The sequence below is a fragment of the Theropithecus gelada genome, chromosome 11 (genome assembly GCF_003255815.1).
Source record: "Theropithecus gelada isolate Dixy chromosome 11, Tgel_1.0, whole genome shotgun sequence".
Lineage (NCBI taxonomy): Eukaryota > Metazoa > Chordata > Mammalia > Primates > Cercopithecidae > Theropithecus > Theropithecus gelada.
Window position 1 is genome coordinate 128,463,282 of NC_037679.1, and position 23,655 is coordinate 128,486,936.

Consider the following 23,655-nt stretch of genomic DNA (forward strand, 5'->3'; position numbering starts at 1 on the left):
GACCCAATGACAAAATACGCTGATCAAATCTCAATATCTAAATAGTTTCTTTGCTTTTAAATCTGATGTCTCAAGAGTAAATTACTATTTCTTGTTATAGCTCTCATTCGCTTAATCTAAGCCACCTCTTTTTTACATTTTACTGGTTCTTTCAATGTCTATTAGGATACTTTCAGAGTCTGTAATACTCATTTCTTTCTACCTAACTTCTAGTTACATAAAAACTGTTACCAAGAAAAGCTTTATCCACTTTTCCAGACAATATACAATTTCAGATAATAAAAAAAATTATGTTAGATTGTTTCTTAAATTCTCCTTATACTCTTCACAACTATTACATTAAAGTAGCACAGAGTAAGTCCAATGTCCAGGTTGCAGCCTTTCACTTAATGCCAAGAATTACGATTACAATGCTATAAAAAAGACAGTGCAATAGTTATGAATATACTGTTGGAAGTGGACTGCCAGGGTTCAAGCCCTGGTTCCACCATTGATTAGTTTTGTGACTTTAGGCAAGTTACTTCTTTGCCTGAGTTTCTTTATCTGTAAAAGGTAATTAATGTAGTACCTATAATTTATTGTGAAAATTAAATAAAGAATAACATTAAAAATGCTTAGAGAATACCTGGCATGTTAGAAACTTTCAATAAATCATATCCTGAATAGGAATGCTCAAAGTGCTCAAGTCAGGAAAAAAGATAATTAAATTCCAAGGTAATTCTGATCTTCAAAGCTATTCAAAATTCTTATGGCTCAGAAATAGATTGGAGACAACAGGAGAGTCACAGAAACTCACCATTTGAAGGAAGACATTACAATATCTATAATTTCAGCAAATTTAGGATTGAACGTCTATGGATTCGGATGAAACCTAAATTTATACCCCTTATTTATTAGTGGTTAAATTAAAACCATTTCCCAAAGTTTTAAGCCATTTCTCATGTGCCCAAAAATACTCATCTCTAATTCTAATGTAATATCACGTACATTTCTGTTACATTAGGATTAGAGACAAGTTCTATTTAGAAATAACTCCAAAAACAGGTTTTATATTTTCAAACTGAAAATCAGTCAGATGTGCTTCAGCCTCAAGGATTGTGTTTATGTAATATTAAAGGAGCTCTGGCAGCGAGCTGCACTTTTTGTTTCTGAACGGGAACCTGGTTAAAAATTACTAGGGAAAAGCCACCACTTTTGCCTATTCACAATTAAAATAGAAAATAGGGTATATAATACAGGGCATAAAGTCCTTTAGTCAGATTGGCATTACTTCCTTTTCTATTATTCTGAGCAGCAAAACTCATTTTCTCAGTGAATCAAGTTTAATAACGCAATGGAGCATAACTCCCTATGGAAAAATAGAAGGTTTTCTGATAAGGTTTCTCCAGAATGCACATAGAACTAAATAATACACTAACCAAATGAATACCTGGCAGAAATGTAAAGATCAGTAGCATAGCATGTATTATTATGACGTTATCTCTAAGAGCAAACTTCAAATCCGTGTTATAACTCATTTTCATAATAATGCTTGGGATACAACTTAAAGACTGAAATATTTGAGTCTTATATACTTACCTCCCATCTCGATCCCAGTCATACACCTCTACTTTGATTGTTCTGTACATGAGAAAAACATAAAGTTACTTAGTAAGATCAAAATAATGTATGGATGAGAATTTAAAAATAAGTTGTTTTCTTAGATAAAACAGTGTATGCTTATAGATTTTACATATGAATTTGAAGTTAATTTTGCTAATTTCATTACTATAATCCAATTTGTATCTTAAAAGAGGCTTCTAAAACTTCATTGATTCCTTAAAGAGAGTAAGAAGAGTCTACAGGGGAAGCAGGTGCAGTTTGATAGAGCCCCCCAAAGGGATGGTGTGCACCCACTTCTCCACTCTTGAAAATCACTGTCTTGGAGCAGTGTTTCTCAAACTCAGCATAGATCAGAATCATATGGAGCACTTGTCCAAACATGGATTACTGGACCTCTCTCCTGGAGTTTCTGTAGGTCTGGATTGGGGCCAGATAATTTGAATTTCCATGAGATCACCAGGTGATGCTGACTGATGCTGCTAATCGGGAAGAACATTATGAACTTTCTTAAGAACTTTTCTAAAAACTTTCTTAGGAAAAAATGAGTCCAGCTAAATACAGATATGATCTTATTAAATGAAAAGAATGATAGTCAAGAGGCATGATAAATTTCAAACTAAACTTAGTAACATATTGGTAATCAATAGTTCTATGACATGGGTTAATAAAACTATTTTTCTATCACATGTAACAAAATAAAGATTGAGATTTTTACTTTTTATTTGCTTTTCTTTGGGATGGATGGGGTTTTTATATTACAATCATACAATAAAGTTTTATAAGAAAAAAAACTTGGATACTAAGAAATCTTCAGGTATATTGTGGGAAAATCCTCAGGCCCACCTTACCCAGGTAATTGTGAAACATTAAAATCTCTTGTGCTACAACTATGGAACTTTTGTGAGTCAGCAATCATGAGTATTTCAGTATAACATTTTCAAGAGTATTTCAGGGTTGATAACATATCTAAGCATAGTGTTGCAACTTTTGTTTTTCTACTTGTTCCACTCTAGAAGGATCGTACCATGGCAAAGGCTTAAGGCAATGAAGATTCTGAAATAACTTTTGAATAAATTAAAATTTAAAATTAATATTCAATGTATTTTTGCATTTACATATTTTCATTTTTGGAAAGTTAAGTTTAACCAAATTTTAATTAGCCAATTTATGCCACTTCTCCAAATCACTGTAGATTTTTTTTAAAGTTATTTGAAGATTTTTGAATAAACTATCCTTCTTACCTGTCATAGTCTCCATTACATAATGCTCTGACTGAGATCTTGAATGCTTGCCATACCGGATTTAGAGTGTTTTTGACAACTTCTGTTTTATGACAAATTGTAAAACTGTAAAGAAAAAAAGTTTTCAGTTATTTGCATGATTTGACTATTTTAATTGATCTATTGTTTTAGTAGTCATTCCTCTATTTACCTTTTGTTCAAAATAGTCAGTCCCATTGTTGCTGCTACATCGCTTCATGAAAAGAGATATGTGATTTTAAAACTTGAAAGATCACCTCACCATAATCTCCTTTGTAATAAATTTACCAAAAGCAAACTGAAAATTCAATAAATCCTAAAGCTGTTTTGTAAAGAATCTCTGTAAAAATTGTGGTGACATGCTGATGGAGTGAAAAATATCCATTGGTCCCTAAGAATATGAAGGTCACCAGCAACTTTGAGAACAGTTTTGTTGGAGTGTTAAGAAGAAAAACCTGGTTTTAGAGTGGGTTTAAGAAAGAGAAGAGAATCTGAGGCACACTGTGTAAACCTTTTTTTTAGTCTAGCTGTGAAGAAAAAGAAAAAAAATCAGAATAATTTAAGGGAAAAGAAAGGATTAATCACAGGAAAGGTTTTCATTGTTCTTGTTGTTACTTCTTGATGGAAGAAATAACAGCAAGGTTGTCTGCTAAAGGAAAAGATCTGGTAGAAAGGAAGCCACTTCTGATGCATGACAGAAAGGTGGGAGCAATGTTTTTTTTTTTTGTTTGTTTGTTTTTGAGATGGAGTCTCAGTCTGTTGCCCAGGCTGGAGTGCAGTGGCGCGATCTCGGCTCACTGCAACCTCTGCCGCCCAGGTTCATGCAATTCTCCTGCCTCAGTCTCCCAAGTAGCTGGGATGACAGGCGCCTGCCACTGCACCCAGCTAATTTTTGTATTTTTAGTAGAGACGAGGTTGCACCATCTTGGCCCAGCTGATCTTGAACTCCTGACCTTGTGATCCACCTGTCCCAGCCTCCCAAAGTGCTGGGATTACAGGCGTGAGCCACTGCGCCCAACCAGGAGCAATGTCTTTTAAGCAGGTAAGAGTAGATGGGATCCTGAGCATCAGTGGAGGAGCTGCCCTTGAGAGGCCAGATAGTAATTCTGCAAGAACATTCAGGAAGGCAGAGTACATGGGTTGATGTTGTGATGGGATCATGAGGAGGCTCTCCAATTGCCACCACTTTCTTATGAAAGAGGATGCATAACAATGAGCAAAGAAAGAGGATGAGACATAAGTGATAAAGTGTCTGGGATAAAGAAAATGTTCACAGACTAAGAAAAAGGAGTACAATTCCTCAGGAGCCCCAAGGGCCCATTTAAGTTTACCATCACATCATGAATCCATAGAAAGACCAATCAGTGTGTGGGTTCTTTCTTTATTGAAACTACTGGTTCTATATATCTAAAGAATTCCTAAGGGAAGGAAGACAGTGATTCACAATATGGGACAGAATTCATGAAGCCTTAAGCTTGGTTTTCTGATTCAAATCCCAGTGTCATTTCTACAAAATGATTCAATCTGAAGACATCAGTCAGCTCCTCGAAATGTTCTTCCTTCATGTGAACTTATGCAACAGTTTCTGAGCTAGAAACATTTAAAGTAATCTTCACTGAAACAATAAATAAACCCAATCTTCATCAAGACCTTAGTCATGAAGTGTTTCAAATGCAAGTATCTAATAGTAATGACACATGAAAATATTAATAAATACCATAGTGAATATACTGCCCCTAACCCCCACAATGAAATATCCACTCTTTGATAGGTCTTCAAGTTCATTTTCCTACTCTCAAACAAGAGGGATTTGGTTCTATTAAGAGATAAGATAGAAACATAATACTTTATGAAAGGATCAAGTTTTTATCACAAGACTTATGGCATTAGTGCCTTCTCCTTCCTGGGAGTATCCTCACCCATCTAAGGAAACTCGTGTCACTAAATTGTTAGAGCCCAGGAAAATGTATCTGTGGTCAAATGTTCTCAGAGCTGACTCACCTGAAGCAATTTAGGAGTCACTGGGGGGAAAGGCATTACAAGTAAGACAGAGGGGCCGACAGAGAAGACTCTTGAAGGGTAATGAAGATGTCTAAAGCAGAGGAAGAAAATCAAAGTGGATAGGGGAAGGTGAGGGAGGGCTGTAGGGGCTCAGAACACAGAGAAAAGGCAAAGGTACCAAAAAATTGTTAAGAAAAATTCACAGAAAACAAATTACAGAGGGAAGGCAAAGCTCTATGTTGGTTTGTTTCAGAAATAAACAATATATTCATTAAGATCCATTCATAAAAATGCAATGAGTTCTTAAAGATCTACAAAGGGAATTTCTCTTGTATCATATTCTAATATATAGCAAGTCTTTGGTATGATGATAGATATAGATAGCTAAATAGATGATAGATAGATGACAGGAAGAGAAAAGGGAGAAAAAGAGAGACCGAGAGAGAGACTAGACTGACAGACCAACCGACCATCTTCAGACCAACATGTTCAACCATCTACCGACTTTTTGGCCTCTTTGCTTATAGTTAAATCAAAATTTCTCTTATATTCCTAGTGTCACCAGCTGCAATAATTAAATAGTTTTGACACTTGAAACATTTCCTCTCAGGGAAGGCATGTCCTTCTTACTGAGATATTTATGAGGCAGGTAGTCATTTGTTGCCTACTATCTTATTTCTAATGTATTAGATACCATATACACAGGAAAACCTCACTGGTAAGAATTCCAGTCCTGGTGTAACTCGTAAAAATTCTGCCAGGAGCCCAGTGTAGCTTTTCCTAACATTCAGAAGTATTTCTATATAAATATTATGTGTGTGTGTTACAAATAGTATTATAAAAATGTATTTTTATTAAATAACTGGTATTAAGATACTTTAAGTGAGGCCACTTACCAAAAATGGCTATTCCAAAGGAAAATTATTACCCAATCATAAATAAATGTTAAGTTACTAAATAGATGTCAAAGAAAGAATATAAGAGTATAAGATCATATAGTATGAAGGCTTTTAATTAATACTTCCAGTAGAAATTAAGTTTTTCCCTTCTTATGAAATAAGTAACAAATACACTAGGTATTAGGCAATTTTTGAAATAGTTCCATATTTTAAAAATATTTAAAATAAAGCTAGAATCTTTGCAGTTAAGAATAGAGACAAAAAGTGAGGCGTAAAAGCATCTGTATACATTCAAAATACAACAAAGCATATGCGTGCATATACATACATAAAATATGGATCAAGCTGCAAACTAGGTTTTGTGTGTAAATATAAATGGAAAGTTTTCTGAAATGAGATTCACCAACTTTTAAAAATAGTTTTTTCAAACTAGTTGACATTTTTGGATTAGATGTATTTTTCTTAATATTTAGATTTTATTTAATGAGTGAACACCTTTTTTTTTTTTTTTTTTGAGACAGAGCTTCACTCTTTTTGCCCAGGCTGGAGCATAATGGCACGATCTTGGCTCACTGCAACCTCCGCCTCCCAGGTTCAAGCAATTCTTCTGCCTCAGCCTCCCAAGTAGCTGGGATTACAGGCGCCTGCCACCACGCCCGGCTAATTTTTTGTATTTTTAGTAGAGACGGGGTTTCACCATGTTGGCCAGGGTGGTCTCAATCTCTTGACCTTGTGATCCGCCCACCTCTGCCTCCCAAAGTGCTGGGATTACAGGCGTGAGCCACCGCGCCTGGCCGTGACCATCATCATTTTTAGAAGCACAATACATTTTCTAATAAAAGTATCACTAGGAGAATTAGATGTGTGATAAAGTGAAATTTTATAATTGTACAACTAATCTTGATAAAGAAAACTAATAAGAATAAAAACAGAAAATTCAGGGACCAAGTAGTTCATAAGACCATTTTCATTCAAGAAATTCGGAATCATTCTTGAGATTTTCCTCTGTTTTTGAAATGCCTGGCAAATATTATTTTCTTCACTTTCTAACATTTTTCATATGAATAAAATTAGTGTTTAGATGCATATGACACTCTGACATTTTTACCACTGAAAAAGAAGGGAAATACACAAAATCTAACAGTATAACACAATAGCAAATATATCTAACAGTTGCTCAGTAGCTGCATCAGCAAACATCTCCCAATAAGTAAACCATCATTTTAAACAGGCCAGTGCATTCACTTTGAATAGCAAACTTTCTATATCATGCAACATTTTATACTTATTAATAACACATTGTATAGTTTCATATATAAGAGTAACATTTTTCTCATTCTATTTCCCTCATTTTTAATTTCCAAATAACATGTTCTCTTTAGCTGATATATTACACATAGTTTAAAAAAACAAAAAAAATTAACTATAACATAATAATAGTATTAGCTAATGCTTAAGTTCTCCTTATGTGTCAGAAAAACTTAGAAACTTTTTTGTATAGTAACTAATTTAATCTGATCAACAACCCTGTGAGGTAGCTATGATTACTACCCCATTTTACAGGTGAGGAGAAAATGGAATCTCACATAGATTAAAAACTTGCCATAGTACTATAGCTATTAAGTAGCAAGGTTATTATTTAAATTTAGACAACAGAAATTAGCCATATTATTAACAACTAAACATTCTCACAAATACTAAGTACAATATGAATCACAAAAAACAAGTCAAATATATCTAATAGTAGAGCCATACATATTAAATTATGGTCTATAACTCATAAAGACATTCAAAATTTATAGAAACTAGTCTAATCATAACTGGCAAAAGTATTCAAATTACTAGAATATAATGAACATTTTTATTGAAAGTTAAACTCAGATATTATTGGGAAAAAAAACCCCATAAGCTCCACATCCTTCTCTAAGAAAAGGGTTTTGGTTCAAATCTATAACAAAATATATTTGTTTCAGCATTCAGGTTTTCACAAAATATAATGCTTCTAAACTATTTAGTCAATGTTATAATTGTATAATAAGTAAAGAGGAAATATTTCTCTGAAACTAGAAAAGTTTCATTTTAAGTATCAGACAAAACATAAACTGTTTATAAAGTTGCACATTATTTTGAGATGCAAAAATCACATCAATTTTTAAAATCTCAAACTATTTTACTTCATTAATCCATTTAATGAGTTTCTCTGAGAAACATAATTGTAATTCAAGTATCATCATTACCATATAGTTAAAATGCATAAAAGATAAATCTACCTGCCATCTTCATTACTTCGATAAAATACAAGAAAAGGATCTGATTTTCCAAAGAAGTCCTTCTTGTCCAATTTGTTTGCACAAAATTGCATCAAAACAGCATCCTAAAAACAAAATTAATAAAATAGTTCAAGACTTGGGCTATAAATAACTGGAAACTGCAGATCACAAACAAGACTTGATAAGAAAACATATTTGCTATTTTAATGCAAATGGCCAAGTTAGGGAGAATCCCAGACAACATAAAATTGCTTTTTAAAGGGCTATATATAACTTTAAAAATTTTGCTGGTAATTTTTATTCTAGTTACAAAACTATTACTTTTCAAAAACTTTAATATTTTTCCCTTGAAAAGTGATATTAAGCTAGGTGACGCCAGGTACTCAATTTTATAATATAGGATCCTCATTCATATCTTCAGTTATGCAGGTACACATTTTTAGAACATAGTTAAACAAATTCCTGTTCATTAAAGAAATATTTACTAAGTTTCTACTACATATCTACTACGTATCAAATGTTAAGATGTATTAGATGATTAGATGGGGAATAAGAAAGATAAACACTGACCACATAGTTTATAATCTGGGGACAGGAAAGTTCCTTCTTAATCATATACAAGTGCACTATAACGAATCAGTAACTACATTTAAAAACTATTTTCTTCTATAACTTAAATTACAATTTGCATGTTAATTATTATGTCAAATAGATCATTTTCATCATTCTATGCACTCAAACACTCGCAGCTACATGATTTAAAGGAAAACAAGCTAGGGTATCATAACACATTATTGATAACCATTTTTAAAGTAGAAAATGTACTGTTACTTAAAATTAAAATAAATACTTTTGTGGGGGGTGTGTGTGTCTCGCAACAGCGAGACTGTGTTGCCCAGGTTGGAGAGCAGTGGCGCGATCTCCGCTCACTGCAAGCTCCGCCTCCCGGGTTCACGCCATTCTCCTGCCTCAGCCTCCACAGTAGCTGGGACTACAGGCGCCCTCGACCAAGCCCGGCTAATTTTTTTGTATTTTTTTAGTAGAGACAGGGTTTCACCGTGTTAGCCAGGATGGTCTCTATCTCCTGACCTCGTGATCCGCCCACCTCGGCCTCCCAAAGTGCTGGGATTACAGGCTTGTGTGTTTTTTAACCGAACAGGAAAGCTAAAAATGTTGGAAAGAGGTGAAGTGGCAAAGTAATTCAGATTAAACAAAGAGGTTACAACTTTGAATATTACTTGATAAAATGTTAACGATGTCTAAAAAAGCATCTTATTCATCACTTCATCTTACAGAGTCCAGCAATACTTACTAAGTATACACCTAAATTTTTTAATTATTTCCTTTCAGTAATTCCAGAAGACTACACAAAACATGATGCTATCTTTATCATTCATTCATTCACTCATTTTCTTACTTAGCAAACATTTCTCAAGCATAGTCAAGCTGGAATCTAGGAATACGGTAACGAACAAAGCAGTATCTACCCTTGGAAAGGCCAGATTTCTTAATTTCCCGTTTTCAAAATTATTGGTATAGTGTTATTTGATTTTACTTTTAGCATGATATGATAACTTCTATCAGAGGAACATTTATAACAGAGCAGGAAATACATCCTAGCAAGGTATAGTGACAACAGAGGTAAGGACAATATGGACATCATTATCACCTCAAACCTCTCAAGCGTATCATGTTCTTTTTAAATTTGAGATTTAAAGATCAAAAAGTTCTATACTATCTATTATAGAAGCAGTGAAATACTCATTCTGGGTGATCAAATTATAAAATCAAGGGCAGCATTGAAAAGGACTAGCTGTTTGGTTTGGTTTGTTTATTTTGAATGCCCTTTCATTTCCATATATATTTAAATGCCCTTGGGAGAGAATGGCTTTCTAAGAACCTGGGGACATTCCAAGGACATTGTTCTTGCAGAAAAACAGTACACTTTAACACATTTCTCCCAAAGCACCTGGACCAAAATATAAACTTCCAAGAAACATTCTGTATACTTACAATGCATAATAGATAAATGAAATGTGTTTATTTCAAATGGATTGTGAATAAAACATCAGAGGTATATTATTATAAAAGCATGAATTTTTATTGGCTTATTGGTAAATGTAATACTAAATTTAATTTTTCAAATTATACTCCTTAGGGCTTGCAAAATGAGTAACTGATTCAAAATTAAGATTTATTTCAATGCAGAAAATTATATAACCTTAGGAAAAATAATGTTCTTGCAATTGCCCAGGTTAACAACTTAGCAGGGATTAAGTGGTACATTTGTATCAAGCACAAAATAAATCTTGTTTGAGAGGAAAAGTAGTTATATACTTTTAGAAATACACAAGCATCACTGCAAAGTTTTGTTTTGTTTTTATGCCTTATGCTTAATGTCACCTAACACATTTTTAAGACCTCTCTTTAATACTCCACATATAAGGAACATTCTATTGAATAAAGCCACTTGGATATTTCACAGACACTTCTAACATGTTCCAATCTGAACATCTAATGTCTATTCATAAACTTGCTTCTCCTATAATCTTCCCAGCTCAATTTGTGGCATTGTCATTCACTCAAGTGCCCAAGGAAGCCATCCTTGACCCTTCTCTTTTCCTGATCCTTTATCCAATCCACCACCAGTTGCACCATTTACCTCTAAAGTTTTGCTCAAATCTTTACTTTGGCTCTGCTGCCACCACCTCAGTCCAGTTCGATCTTATTTCTCAGCCAGACATGTTCAGCGACATTTATTCCTTACTTCCACTTCCATTCTTTGATGTACCACTTCCATTCTTTGATGTATCTAATCCATTCTCCATCAGCAGACAGAGTAAGGTTCTTGAAACATGAAAAACTCATGTTGCTCACAACATAAAATGCTTTTAGGCTTTCCCTTGCATTTAGGAAAAATGCAGAACCGTTAACATGATCCGCAAAGGCCAACATCAAATAGGCTCTACCAGCCTTTTCCACCTTCATCTGGCAATGTTTTAGCTCAATCATCTCCCACTGCTCACCCCTGACCATCTCACGTCAGACCCACATGTGCCTTTCCCACCTCAGGAACTTACACAGCTGTGTCTGCTGGAATTCTTATCCTTGGGCTGGCAAATGCTATTTCTTCTTAGCTTAAATGCCACTTTCTCAAAGAGGCCCAGTGATCCCCCCAAGGTTTAATAGAAATTAGATCCCTACTGTACTCTCATAATATATTTGAATCACTTGGCACATGCCATGACATATATTACCTGAATAGTCAGCCGACTAATGTCTCTCTTTTCCACAAACTCTGTGTTCATTAAAAACAAGGACCAGGGTTGGGGGTTGTGGTGTTGTGTTTTGTACTATTTTTTTCTTGCTATTCTAAGCATTCACTCCAATGACATAATAACATTTTGTAAACACTGTTGAATCAATCAATAAAAACAAAAAAATTCTTTATGAAAAATTTTAAACTACTTTTAAAATACTACATAAAAGGCCAGGCATAGTGGCTCATGCCTGTAACCCAAGCACTTGGGGAGGGCAAGGGGTACTTGGATCACTTGAGTCTGGGAGTTTAAGACCAGTCCGGATAACACAGCGAGACCACATCTCTACCAAAAAGAAAAAAAAAAAAAAAATTAGCCAGGTGTGGTGGTGCATGCCTGTGGTCCCAGCTAGTAGGGAGACTGAGGTGGGAGAATCACTTGAGCCCAGGAGTTCAAAGCCTGCAGTGGGCCATAATTGTGCCACTGCACTTCAGCCTGGGCAATAGAGTAAGACCCTGTCTTTAAAAAAAAAAAAAACAAAAACTAAGTGAAGATACACTCCCACTATAACTTCTAAACTATGTTAGTTTTTATTGTGGCATTTAATTAAGTATAAAATTTGCATTTGAATAAAACTGTCTCAAAATTAATTGAGATAATTAGGATCATTACACTACAAATAAACATTTGTATAAATTTATAACCCATACATCTCTTTTTTTTTTTTTTTTTGAGACGGAGTCTCGCTCTGTCGCCCAGGCTGGAGTGCAGTGGTGCAATCTTGGCTCACTGCAAGCTCTGCCTCCCAGGTTCATGCCATTCTCCTGCCTCAGCCTCCCTCAGCCTCCTCTCCTGCCTAGCTGGGACCACAGGTGCCTGCCACCATGCCAGGCTAATTTTTTGTATTTGTAGTACAGACGGGGTTTCACCGTGTTAGCCAAGATGGTCTCGATCTCCTGACCTCGTGATCCGCCTGCCTTGGCCTCCCAAAGTGCTGGGATTACAAGCGTGAACCTGTACATCTCTTAAATGCTACCATTTCTTTCCTGTAGAGTATCCATCTAAAGGAAGTATTAATAATATTCACATTTTTAGAAGGAAACATAGAGCCTTGTGATACTGGCCTTGGATATTATTTATTGGATATGATACAAAAGCATAGGCCACAAAAGCAAAAATACACGTGGGACTGCATCAAACTACAAAGCTTCTGCTCAGCAAAGGAAACAATCCACGGAATGAAAAGGCAACCTACAGAATGGGAGAAAATATGCTGTGGTTGCTATGGCTTGTTTGTCCCCACCAAAGCTCATGTCGAAATCTGATCGCCAGTATGACAGTGCTCGGAGGTGGGGCCCCATGGAAGGTGTTTGGGTTATGGGTGCTGATCCCTCATGAATAGGTAGTTGCTGCTTTCACAGTCTTGAGTGAGACTGGATTAATTCTCTCAGAATGAGTTCATTCTTTTGAGAGTGGGTTTTTATAAAGCTGGGGTGCCCCTCAGGTTTCCCTATGTTCACAAATGTCTGCTTCCACTTTCACTTTCTCTGCCACATTGTGAAACACTATGAAAGCCCTTACCACAAGCCAGTATCATGCTCTTGAGCTTCTCACCTGGTGGAAGAGTGAGCTAAATAAACTTCTTTTTAAAAATAAATTACCTAGTCAGATATTCTTTTATAGCAACTCAAAATGGACTAAGATACTGTATACCATAAAGGTGAATTTCCAAAATATATAAGGAACTCCTACAAATCTTCAAAAATACTGCAAAAACTATAAATATATAAAAATGAAAAATAGAAAATCAACTCAATTTAAAAATGGGCTAAGAACCTGAATAAGCATATGTCTCAACATATGCTCAACATATGCTCAACATCACCAATCATCAGAGAAATGCAAATGCATACAAAAGATTAGCTCACACCTGTTAGAATGCCTACTATCAAAAAAACAAACACAACGGGAAGTAGTATCAGTGAGGATGTAGAGAAAAGGAAACCCTTGTACACTGTTGGTAGGAATGCAATTAGTGCAGCCACTGTGGAAAATAGTAGGAGGTTCTTCAAAAATTAAAAGCAGCACTACCATATGATCCAGCAATCCCACTTCTGGGTATATGTACAAAGAAAGAGGCTGAAATCAGTATCTTGAAGAGATATCTGAACTCCCATGTTCATTCTAGCATTATTCACAAGTCAAGACATTGAAGCAAATGAAGTGTCTATCAACAGATGAATGGATACAGAAAATGCATATATATAATTTATACACACACACACACATATATATATATAAAACAATCGAATATTATTCATCCTTAAAAAGGAAGAACATCTGTCCATTTGCAACAAGATAGATGAGCCTGGAAAACACTGTACAAGTGAAATAAGCCAGACACAAAAAGATAAATACTACATGTTGTAACTTACATGAGGATTCTAAAACAGTCAAAATTATAGAAGCAGGGAGTAGAATGATGGTTTCCAGGGACTGAGGGGAAGAAGAAACTGGAAGGTATTATCAAGGAGCACAAAATTTCAGCTATGTAAGATGAATAAGTCATAGAGATCTACTATATACAGTATGGTACCTATGGTTAACAATACTGTACTGTATATTTAAAAATCTGCTGAGAGGGTAAATCTTATGCAGTTTATTATCACAAAAATATTAATAATAAATAAATAAGCAGGGTAGGAGGAATCATTGGAAGTGACTAACATATTTATGACATCAATTATATGGTGATGGTTTCATGGATATATACCTATCTCCAGACTCACCATGCTGTATACATTAAACATGTGCAGGTATTTGTATGCCAATTATACCTAATAAACTGGTTTAAAAAATTGTCATATTACAAATGCATAAATTAAAGCTCCAACAATATAACCTCACTCAGCTAAATAGTGAAAAAGGCAAAACTAAAATGTAGGTGACCTGACTCCAAAGCCTATGTTCATTGCACAAGTTAATAACTGACAACTTGTTTTAAAGAAAAAAAGTATGGATTTTTATGATGTTGTAGGTGAATTAAAATGATTGCATTCAACATTATAAATAATAATGCCCATACTTTTAATGTTCTCTAAAGCATAAATTTAAAAATCATTGATTCTTCTGAAGTAACTATGAACATTGCTTTGAGTACACTTGTGCATTCTACTATACTAACATAATAATGAAATACTATTTCAAGTTTATTAATATTAATAATGATGCTGATGATCAATAAGGCTCTAGCCAAGAATTAGGACACAGAAAACATAAGATGAAGTTGCACCAAGATTTTAAACAATATTGATAAAAATATTAGATCTAATATAAAAATATTACATTATAAAAAAATTAATTTCTAAGTATGAGAAATACGTGTTGACTCATTGAAAGAGAATTCCAGATGTTCTTGAATTAATTGTAAAAAAAGGGATAAAATACCTACACCACTAAATGACACATTCCCTTTCATTTACCAGGGCCTAGTAAAATAATTTTCCAGGCTCTTCCAACAAGAGACTAGAACTGAAAGTGGAAGATATTTAGGATGCAGCCTGTCCATATCCAGCCTACGTCTTGGTATCTTGGTTCTATTTTGAAATATAACTGATAATACTGTATTCATGACATATTTACACAAAATATGCTCAATAAACTCAAGATTTTGACAAAATAGCATGTTAATATCACCATAAAGAACATGTATCTTATTGACTGTGAACTTCCTTTTTTCTTTCCTAATACAAAGCCTATATTATCTTAAACATTTACAAATTGAGACCAGAAGTATAAATGATGATCAGATAATATAATTTAAAACAATCATTGTATCATTTTAACTAAAAACAATAGGATGATAGGTAATATCTCTGCATTTAAATAATTATGCTATATTTTCTAAGGCATTGCTTAGTATATACATACTACTTTTATGTACATTATAGTATCAAACTTAATGTTATGGTAGTTGATTGTCAGGACTGGAAGATTTTTTTTTTAAATAGTCTAGTGATTAGTTCACATATTTTGGTTTTTTTGCCCTTCAAATATGAAAAGTAAAACTCAGAGTAAGTAGTCAAGTGTCTTGATCAGACAAAGTACAAATTAGTAGCAAAACCAAAACTTAACTTGAATCTGATAGTCTTTAACAGCATTACATGTGGGCATGTTTGGGTATTTTATAGATGAGAAAACTGAGACTGATATGACTGTGACATGCCCAGGGGGACAAAGACAATGAGCACAACAATAGGAAGGCTTCAATTTACATGTTATTTTAAATGACTTAAATTCTAACATTAGTGTTTAATTATTTCCACTCACCTGTTATTATAGTTCCTATTGTTATCTCACTGTTCTACCCCCGCCCCCAGAATCCCATAGGTATGTAATCAGTTGTAATACCCAGTTTCTATCATTTGCTGACAAGTAATATCATATGATTCCCTGAGCATACTATCTCAGCTATCTATCTATCTATCTATCTATCTATCTATCTATCTATCTATCTATTATCTATCTATATGTGAGAGATATAATATATATACATATATATTTGAGACAGGGGCTTTCTCTGTTGCCCAGGCTGGAGTGCAGTGAAACAATAGCTCACAGCAGCCTTGAATTCCTGGACTCAAGTGATCCTCCCACCTTGGCCTCCCAAAGTGCTGAGATTACAGGCATGAGCCACCATGTCCTATCAGAAATGTATTATGTAAACAAGGCCACAGAATTTATCTAAAAGTTAAAAAGACAACTTCTTGAGATAATAAAATAAACTATGGCTCTCTCTATAAAAACTATGGTCAGTGTCAAAGTGTTAAGCTTTTGTTAGTTTGGGTGAGTTTCTGTTCCTACGATCAAGCAGCAATTAAAAATAAAGGGCACTAGAGGTAATCTAGGGAAAATTTATTTCCTCTGGAAATATCAATTCCCAGAGATCTGTTGGCCCACATTAAACAGACAATATTGACTTCAGATTCAGCTGGCCATCGTTACTTTCAGTGTGGAGTGTCATAGTTATCTTCCCATTTCTTGACAACAGTGAAATCATTAAACATGAGTCAATGAGCATCAGCAAATCACAACTAAAAGTAACAATCTTCTAAAACTACAGAGTATGCACTCTATGCAGTCATACTGCTAGATGGAGTGGCAGCTGATCCTTTCTTCAAATGTGGACTTCCCAAGCTAACAAGAGATGGAAGTAATATAAATTCTGAATTAATTAAATTAGAAAAATTGGGGAAAGTATGTTATACAAATGGGGTAAATGCAAATGTCAAGAAATATTCCTTCAGGATTACACACAAATCTTCAAAAGTTTTATAGTAATTGAACTGATTGCTATAACGGATGATTCCTTATACTAATGCTTAAAAAGTAGTATTGATATTAGGTGTTATTTTAATACTTTCAATTCCTTAAAAGATTATTAAAATAATTGATTATACTTTTCGGACTATGAAATACAGTCTCTCTGGTCATAGGGCTAAGTATCTAAAATGATATTTTATGGATTATAAAATTGTATAACATTTTTGCTACAATTACTTAAAAATTAATTAGTTAAGTACAATTTTAGATATAGCATTTGAAGTATGGAAGTGTTTTCTAAACAAAAGAAATATTTACTTACCCTGCAACAGTTTAATTCCTCTGCTGTAAGTATGATTGTACCACATTTCTTCCCTGGAATTCCTCTGAAACAACAAAAATATATTTATGTACATTAATATGTTATATTAATACTATATAATATAAATTTATATATCATATTTATTTTTATGTAATCTAATAAAGATCATATAATAATAAGATGGCTCTTCCCTAACGAAATATATTTTGAGTAGCTGGGATTATAGACCTGGCTAAATTTTGTATTTTTTTTTTAGTAGAGATGGGGTTTCGCCATGTTGGCTAAGTTGGTCTCAAACTCCTGACCTATGGTGATCCGCTCCCCTCGGCCTCCCAAACTGCCGGGATTACAGGCGTGAGCTACCATACCCGGCCCTCAATGAGGCTAAACTTTTAACATAACTTTAAACATGTCGATCCTCTCAAGAATCTTCAATATTCCATATTGTCTAATATATAATATAATGTAATAGTTATGCGTCACCTAATTATGTTTCAATAAACAACAGATTGCATATACACTGGTGTCCCCATAACATTATAATGGAGCTGAAAACTTTCTACTGCCTAATGATGTAATATCTTTGCACACAGCATTACTCACGTGTTGGTGTGATGCTGGTGCAAATAAATCTACTGTGCTGCCAGTCATACAAACTAGGTATGTACAGTCCATAATACTTGGCAATGATAGTAAACATCAAATATGTTACTGTTTATGTATTTTCTATGCTATATTTTTTTATCATTATTTCTAAGTGTATTTCTTCTACACATACAAAAATAAAAAAAGCTAACTGTAAAAACAGCCTCACTTAGGTCCTGCAGATGTTCCAAAAGAAGGCACTGTTATCACAAGAGACAACAGCTCCATGCATGGTATTGCTCTTGAAGGTCTTCCGGGGGACAAGATGTGGAGGTGGAAGACAGGGATACTGAGGATCTTGACCCTGGGTAGGCCTAGGTAAATGTGTAAGTTTGTGTCTTCATTTTTAACAAAAAACGTTTAAAAAGTAAAAATAAATAAATTAATAACTTAAAAACAGAAAAAAAGATTATTGAATAAGGATATAAAGAAAGAAAATATTTTTGTACAGCTGTACAATGTGTTTATGTTCTAGATAAGTGTTATTATTAAAAATTTTTTTTAAAGTTTAAAATATTTTAAAGTAAAAACATTATAGTAAGTTAAGGTTATTACTGAAGAAAGAAAAATAGTTGTAAATACACTTAGTGCAACCTAACTATACAGTGTTTATAAAGTCTACAGTAGTATAATGTCCCAGGCCCTCATATTCACTCATCGCTCACTCAGACTCACCCAGAGCAACTTCCATTTCCGTAAGCTCCATTCATGGTAAGTATCCTACACAGGTATACCATTTTATAACTTTTATATAATGTTTTTACTGTGTCTCTTCTATGTTTACTTACGTTTAGATACACAAATACTGATGTTACAACTGCCTAGAGTATTCAGTGAGGTAACATGCTGTACACATTTGTAGCCTAGGAACAAGAAGTTATACCATATAGCCTAGGTATGTGGTAGGCTAGACCAGGGGTCTGCAACCCCAGGGCTGCAGAGCAGGAGGTGAGCGGCAGACACCAGCAAGCTGAGCCTCATCTGTATTTACAGCTACTCCCCATCCTTGGCATTACTACTTGAGCTCTGCCTCTTGTCAGATCAGCAGCAGCATTAGATTCTCATAGGAGCCTGAACCCTATTGTGAACTGTGAGGGACCTAAGTAGTATACACTTCCTATGAGAATCTAATGCCTGATGATCTGTCACTGTCTCCCATCACCCCCAGATGGGACCATCTAGTTGCAGGAAAACAAGCTCAGGTTCCCACTGATTCTACATTATGGTGAGTTGTATAATTATTTCATTATAATATAATAATAATAGAAATAAAGTGCACAATAAATGTAATGGACTTGAATCATCCCGAAACTACCCCCAAACCCCCAGTGCAGGGAAAAATTATCTTCCACAAAACTGCTCCTTGGTACCAAAAAGGGTCGGGGACTGCTGGGTTAGACCATCTAGGTTTGTATAAGTACAGTCGATGATGGTTGCACAACAATGAAATCATCTAAGGAAGCATTTCTCAGAACATATCCCTGTTGTTAAGTAGTGCATGACTATAGAACAAAATGTTCTCATGGTTTCTAAGTTTTCTACTATGTTATTAAAACCTATATAAAACCCTGGGTTTCACTGTTCCCTATCCTTTCATCAATTTGGTGACATTTTGTGCTTATTTCTTCTTTGTGTTCACTCCCATGCCTTGACATATTATAGCTTGTTAACTGTTCCCTATTTTGCCTCAAACTTGCCATATCCCCAGATGAAGTTCCATTTGTTCCAAGAAAATCTTATCCTAGGCAACCTTACACAAAGCTCAGCCTTTTCTGCATTCCTATTGATGTTAAAGTCAATATTGTAAGGTTTAGCACTTAATTATTCCTTAACTGCTAAAAGCACAAATTGTTAACCTTTCTTTTCTCAAGTTGATTACATTTTCTATAAGATCAATATTCATGACATAAAGCTCTTGTAAGCACAGAGTTAAATGTCTGTGTACAGCAGGTGTTTAGTCTATAGATACGTATGTAATATACAGTTGTGCATTGCTTAAGGCTTATTTCCACATGTATTTACTCTTAACCATGGTAATTACACATGTCAAGATCTTCCATTTTCCCTAGGTCCTTATGACTAAGGACTCAATTAACATTGCACATTTTGTCTCATATTACTACATTATCATTTTCAGCATCCTTCCAGCTTCTTTAATCAGTTAATTTTTCTAATCCAGCTGTACCTTTCTCTTCTTTCTATTTGTGAACTATGAGTTTAATACTTTCAGCATTTTGAAGTGTGTTCAGGTTTATGCTCAGTTGGGGTGTTTGGTTTTCCAAAATGCTGAATAAAATATGCAATGATCTTTATAAATGCTCAGATAATTTGCAAGAAAGTAAGGACCAATCAGAAGCTGAAAGTAAAGGCAGAAAGATAAGCAGAACTGAACATTGGAGAACTTGATCTTAGGCTTCTGATTTTTATGGTTACCTAGGACATAAAAATTAGAAAAACGAGAGGAGGTGGGACTCACAAGGTGGGAAATTCAATAAACAGCCAATCCACAGCACAAAGCTTATATCTCATTAACTAGATTGCCTGATTGTAGCATGAGTTATATATATAAACACTCACTCTATGGGCCTAAAAAATAAATCACTGCCTTAAAACGTGGTGATGAATGAAAGAGAAAAAAATGTGTCCTAATAATTTAAGTTCAATCAGGCTTGCTGCCTTAACTGACATCACTTGAGTAGTTACCAAAACTTCAAACCAAGAATTACATTTAATTCAAGCGACCACGGTTGCCTAGTAAATGCATATCCTCTCTAGAAAAGTTTCCCTTCAAATGAAATCTCAAAATATCTCATATTTAAAGTTTTAAAAGTAAATATGAAGCTCGTCTTACAATATAAAAAAATACACAAGAAAAAATGCACCCATCATGAGTTAGAATCTCCAAAACAACAGGTTGCAGAATCAAACACAGATTTAGAATGTTGTAAATATTATGAATAGTACACAAAATATAAGTATTTGTAATATATTTAAAATGTAAAGAGGAAATAGACATATGGTTAACTAGCAAAGGATTATAAAAAATAAGCAAAGATATTTGGAACAGAATAGGGAGCCCAGAAGTAAATCCAAGCTGTCATCGCCAGTGCCAATGTCCAGGCACTCTTCCCCTATGTTCTCTTCCAGGAGTTTTATTGTTTCTGGTCTTATGTTTGGGACTTTTACCCATTTTGCGTTGATTTCTGCGTATGGTGTAAAGTAAGGGTCCAATTTAATTCTTTTGCATGCTGTAGTCCAGTTTTCTCAGAACCATTTATTAAAGGGACTATCTGCTTCCCATCCTAACTCCTGGTGCCCCTGTGAAAAATTAGTTGACTATATATGTTTGGATTAGACAAAGGAGAAGACAGAATCAGTGAACTGAAAGAAAGATATAAATAAATTATCCATAATGCAGCATGGAGAAGCAGACATGGAAACTATTATGAAGAGGTTTGGAGTCACAGAACACAAAGGTAAAAGGTCTAATATATGTTTAATCAGAGTTCCAGTAGAGGAAGGACTAAATAGAGCAGATGCAATGTTTGAAGAAATAATGGCTGGGAAACTTTTAGAAATGGTGAAACACTTCAATTTCCAGATTCAGAAAACTCAGTGAATCCCAAGCAGCCTAAGGAAAAATAAATGTATACTTGGGGACATGATAGGAGCAGGGAAAAACATGAGAGATGAAGAATGTACCTCCAGAGGAACCAGAGAGAAAAGACAGATGATCTACAAAGATGTGAACTACAAAGATTAAACTAAGAGCTGACTACTTGGAAGCAACACTGGAAACTGAAAGATAATTCAAACAATATCTTCAATGGTTTGAAAGAAAATAATTCTAAATATAAGATTGTAAACAGTAAAGATATATTCTAAGAACAAGCATAAACTACAGATATTTTGAAACAAATATATTTATACCCAAGAATCTTTGCTTGAGAAGTTTCTAAAAAATGGGTTTCAAATTGAAGGAAATGATCACAGATGGGAGAGCTAAGAAGAAAAAAGAAAGAATGAGAGAAGCCAAGGAAATACTAAATATGAGTTAACCTTAAATCAGCCACATTAATGTTAAAAACTAAAATAACAAATACGAATGATAATGATAGCATTAACCAGCAAGGTGATAATTTAAGTTAAAGTCTTCTCATGGTCTCTTATTGTTCAGGAAGAAATTAAATATGCTGAAAAATAGAATTTCATAAAAAATGAGTAAATATGTTTAAAAACTTCAAAGAAACTACAATTATTTAAGTACTTTATAATTTCAAATTTAGAAAAGAAAATTTTTGAAATTTTGTTTCTAAAATGCAATCAGTTCAAAAGGAACTAAGACTAAAGAAAGAATGGGGCAGATGAGGAGCACTAAGTAGGTGACAGAAATAAACCTAGAGGAATAGTTACTGATATAACTGTAAATGAACTAGATGCTCCAGATTAAATGCAAATATTGTATGAATTATGTAAAAATTAAATTCAGCCATTAACTATTCAAAATAGATATCAAAATTTGATTCAAAAAATTCAAAAGAAAAGAATGGAAGGATAGCTCAGAGAAAAATAACTAATTCTAATGAAAATCACTGTACCTACATTAATAGCATACATACAGATTTTAAATTGAACAGGTTTGCAAGAAATAGTTATTGTGTAATGACAAAACATTCAATTAATTGGGAAGATACAGTAATCTCAATACTGCATGCACCTACTATTATAGCTCCAAAATACATAAAGCAAAATTGACACAACTACAAAAAGATAAATATACCATTATGTTGAACAATTTCATGGCAAACACCCTTGGTAAGGTGATCAAGGTTAATATCACCAGTGATAAGTCATATTAATATATATTCCTGATAAGATATAAGGAGAAAGACACTTCAACTCCTGTGGCCTTCTCCCCAAATCCTTAACTCCAATCTAACCATAAGAAAAACATCACACAAACACAAATTTAGGGACATTCTACAAAGAATCTAATATTTCTTCAAAACTATCAAGGTCATACAAAATAAGGAAAGACTAAGAAATTGTAACATATGAGATCAAAAGAAAGTGTATATCTTGAAATGAATTCTGAATGAATTCTGGAATATAAAAAGAACATTACTGAAACAATGAGTGAAATTCAAGTAAAGTTTGAAATTTAGCTAATAGTAATATGTGCACCACTGTTGTCTTTCTAGTTGTGACAAATGTATTAAATACCACGATACCACAAGATGTTAATGTTAGAAGAAACTGGTATGACAGGAATACAGGAACTTTCTGTACTATTGTAACTTTTCTATAAACATAACTATTCTAAAATACGAAGTTTATTGAAACAATGCAAGATCAATAAAAGACAAAGACAGGTTAAGAAACTATTTCAGGTTAAAAGAGACTAGAATTAAAATGACTAATCTCAATTACAATTCTTCATAAAATTTTAGAAGAGGAAAATATATCTATAATGACATTATTGCTATAATATTGAAATGTGAGTGAAGAGTAGATTAGATAGTATTGCATCATTATGAAGTTTCCTGATTTTGATCATCATATTGTGGTTGTGTAAAAGAAGATTCTCATTAAGAAATTCACTCTCGATCTGACCTCATGATCCGCCTGCCTAGGCCTCCCAAAGTGCTGGGATTACAGGCGTGAGCCACCACACCCAGCCGGGAAAACTGGCTAGCCCCATGTAGAAAGCTAAAACTGGATCCCTTCCTTACACCTTATACAAAAATTAATTCAAGATGGATTAAAGAGTTAAATGTTAGACCTAAAACCATAAAAACCCTAAAAGAAAACCTAGGCAATACCATTCAGGACATAGGCATGGGCAACGACTTCATGTCTAAAACACCAAAAGCAACGGCAACAAAAGCCAAAATTGACAAATGGAATCTAATTAAACTAAAGAGCTTCTGCACAGCAAAAGAAACTACCATCAGAGTGAGCAGACAACCTACAGAATGGGAGAAAATTTTTGCAATCTACTCAGCTGATAAAGGGCTAATATCCAGACTATACAAAGAACTTAAACAAATTTACAAGAAAAAAACAACCCCATCA

General features: G+C 34.1%; 1 protein-coding gene across 2 annotated transcripts in view; it reads right to left on the reverse strand.

The window, feature by feature from the left end:
- The window catches only part of CPNE8 (copine 8), a 230,607-nt gene that overhangs the window by 102,961 nt on the left and 103,991 nt on the right, over positions 1-23,655 (reverse strand). For both annotated transcript variants that reach the window (XM_025403626.1, XM_025403627.1), the window contains 4 exons: positions 16,936-16,999; positions 8,032-8,135; positions 2,844-2,948; positions 1,579-1,620 (listed from right to left, as the gene is read on the reverse strand). In XM_025403626.1, the coding sequence (XP_025259411.1) occupies positions 1,579-1,620; positions 2,844-2,948; positions 8,032-8,135; positions 16,936-16,999 (315 nt within the window). The remainder of the gene's footprint in view (positions 1-1,578; positions 1,621-2,843; positions 2,949-8,031; positions 8,136-16,935; positions 17,000-23,655) is intronic.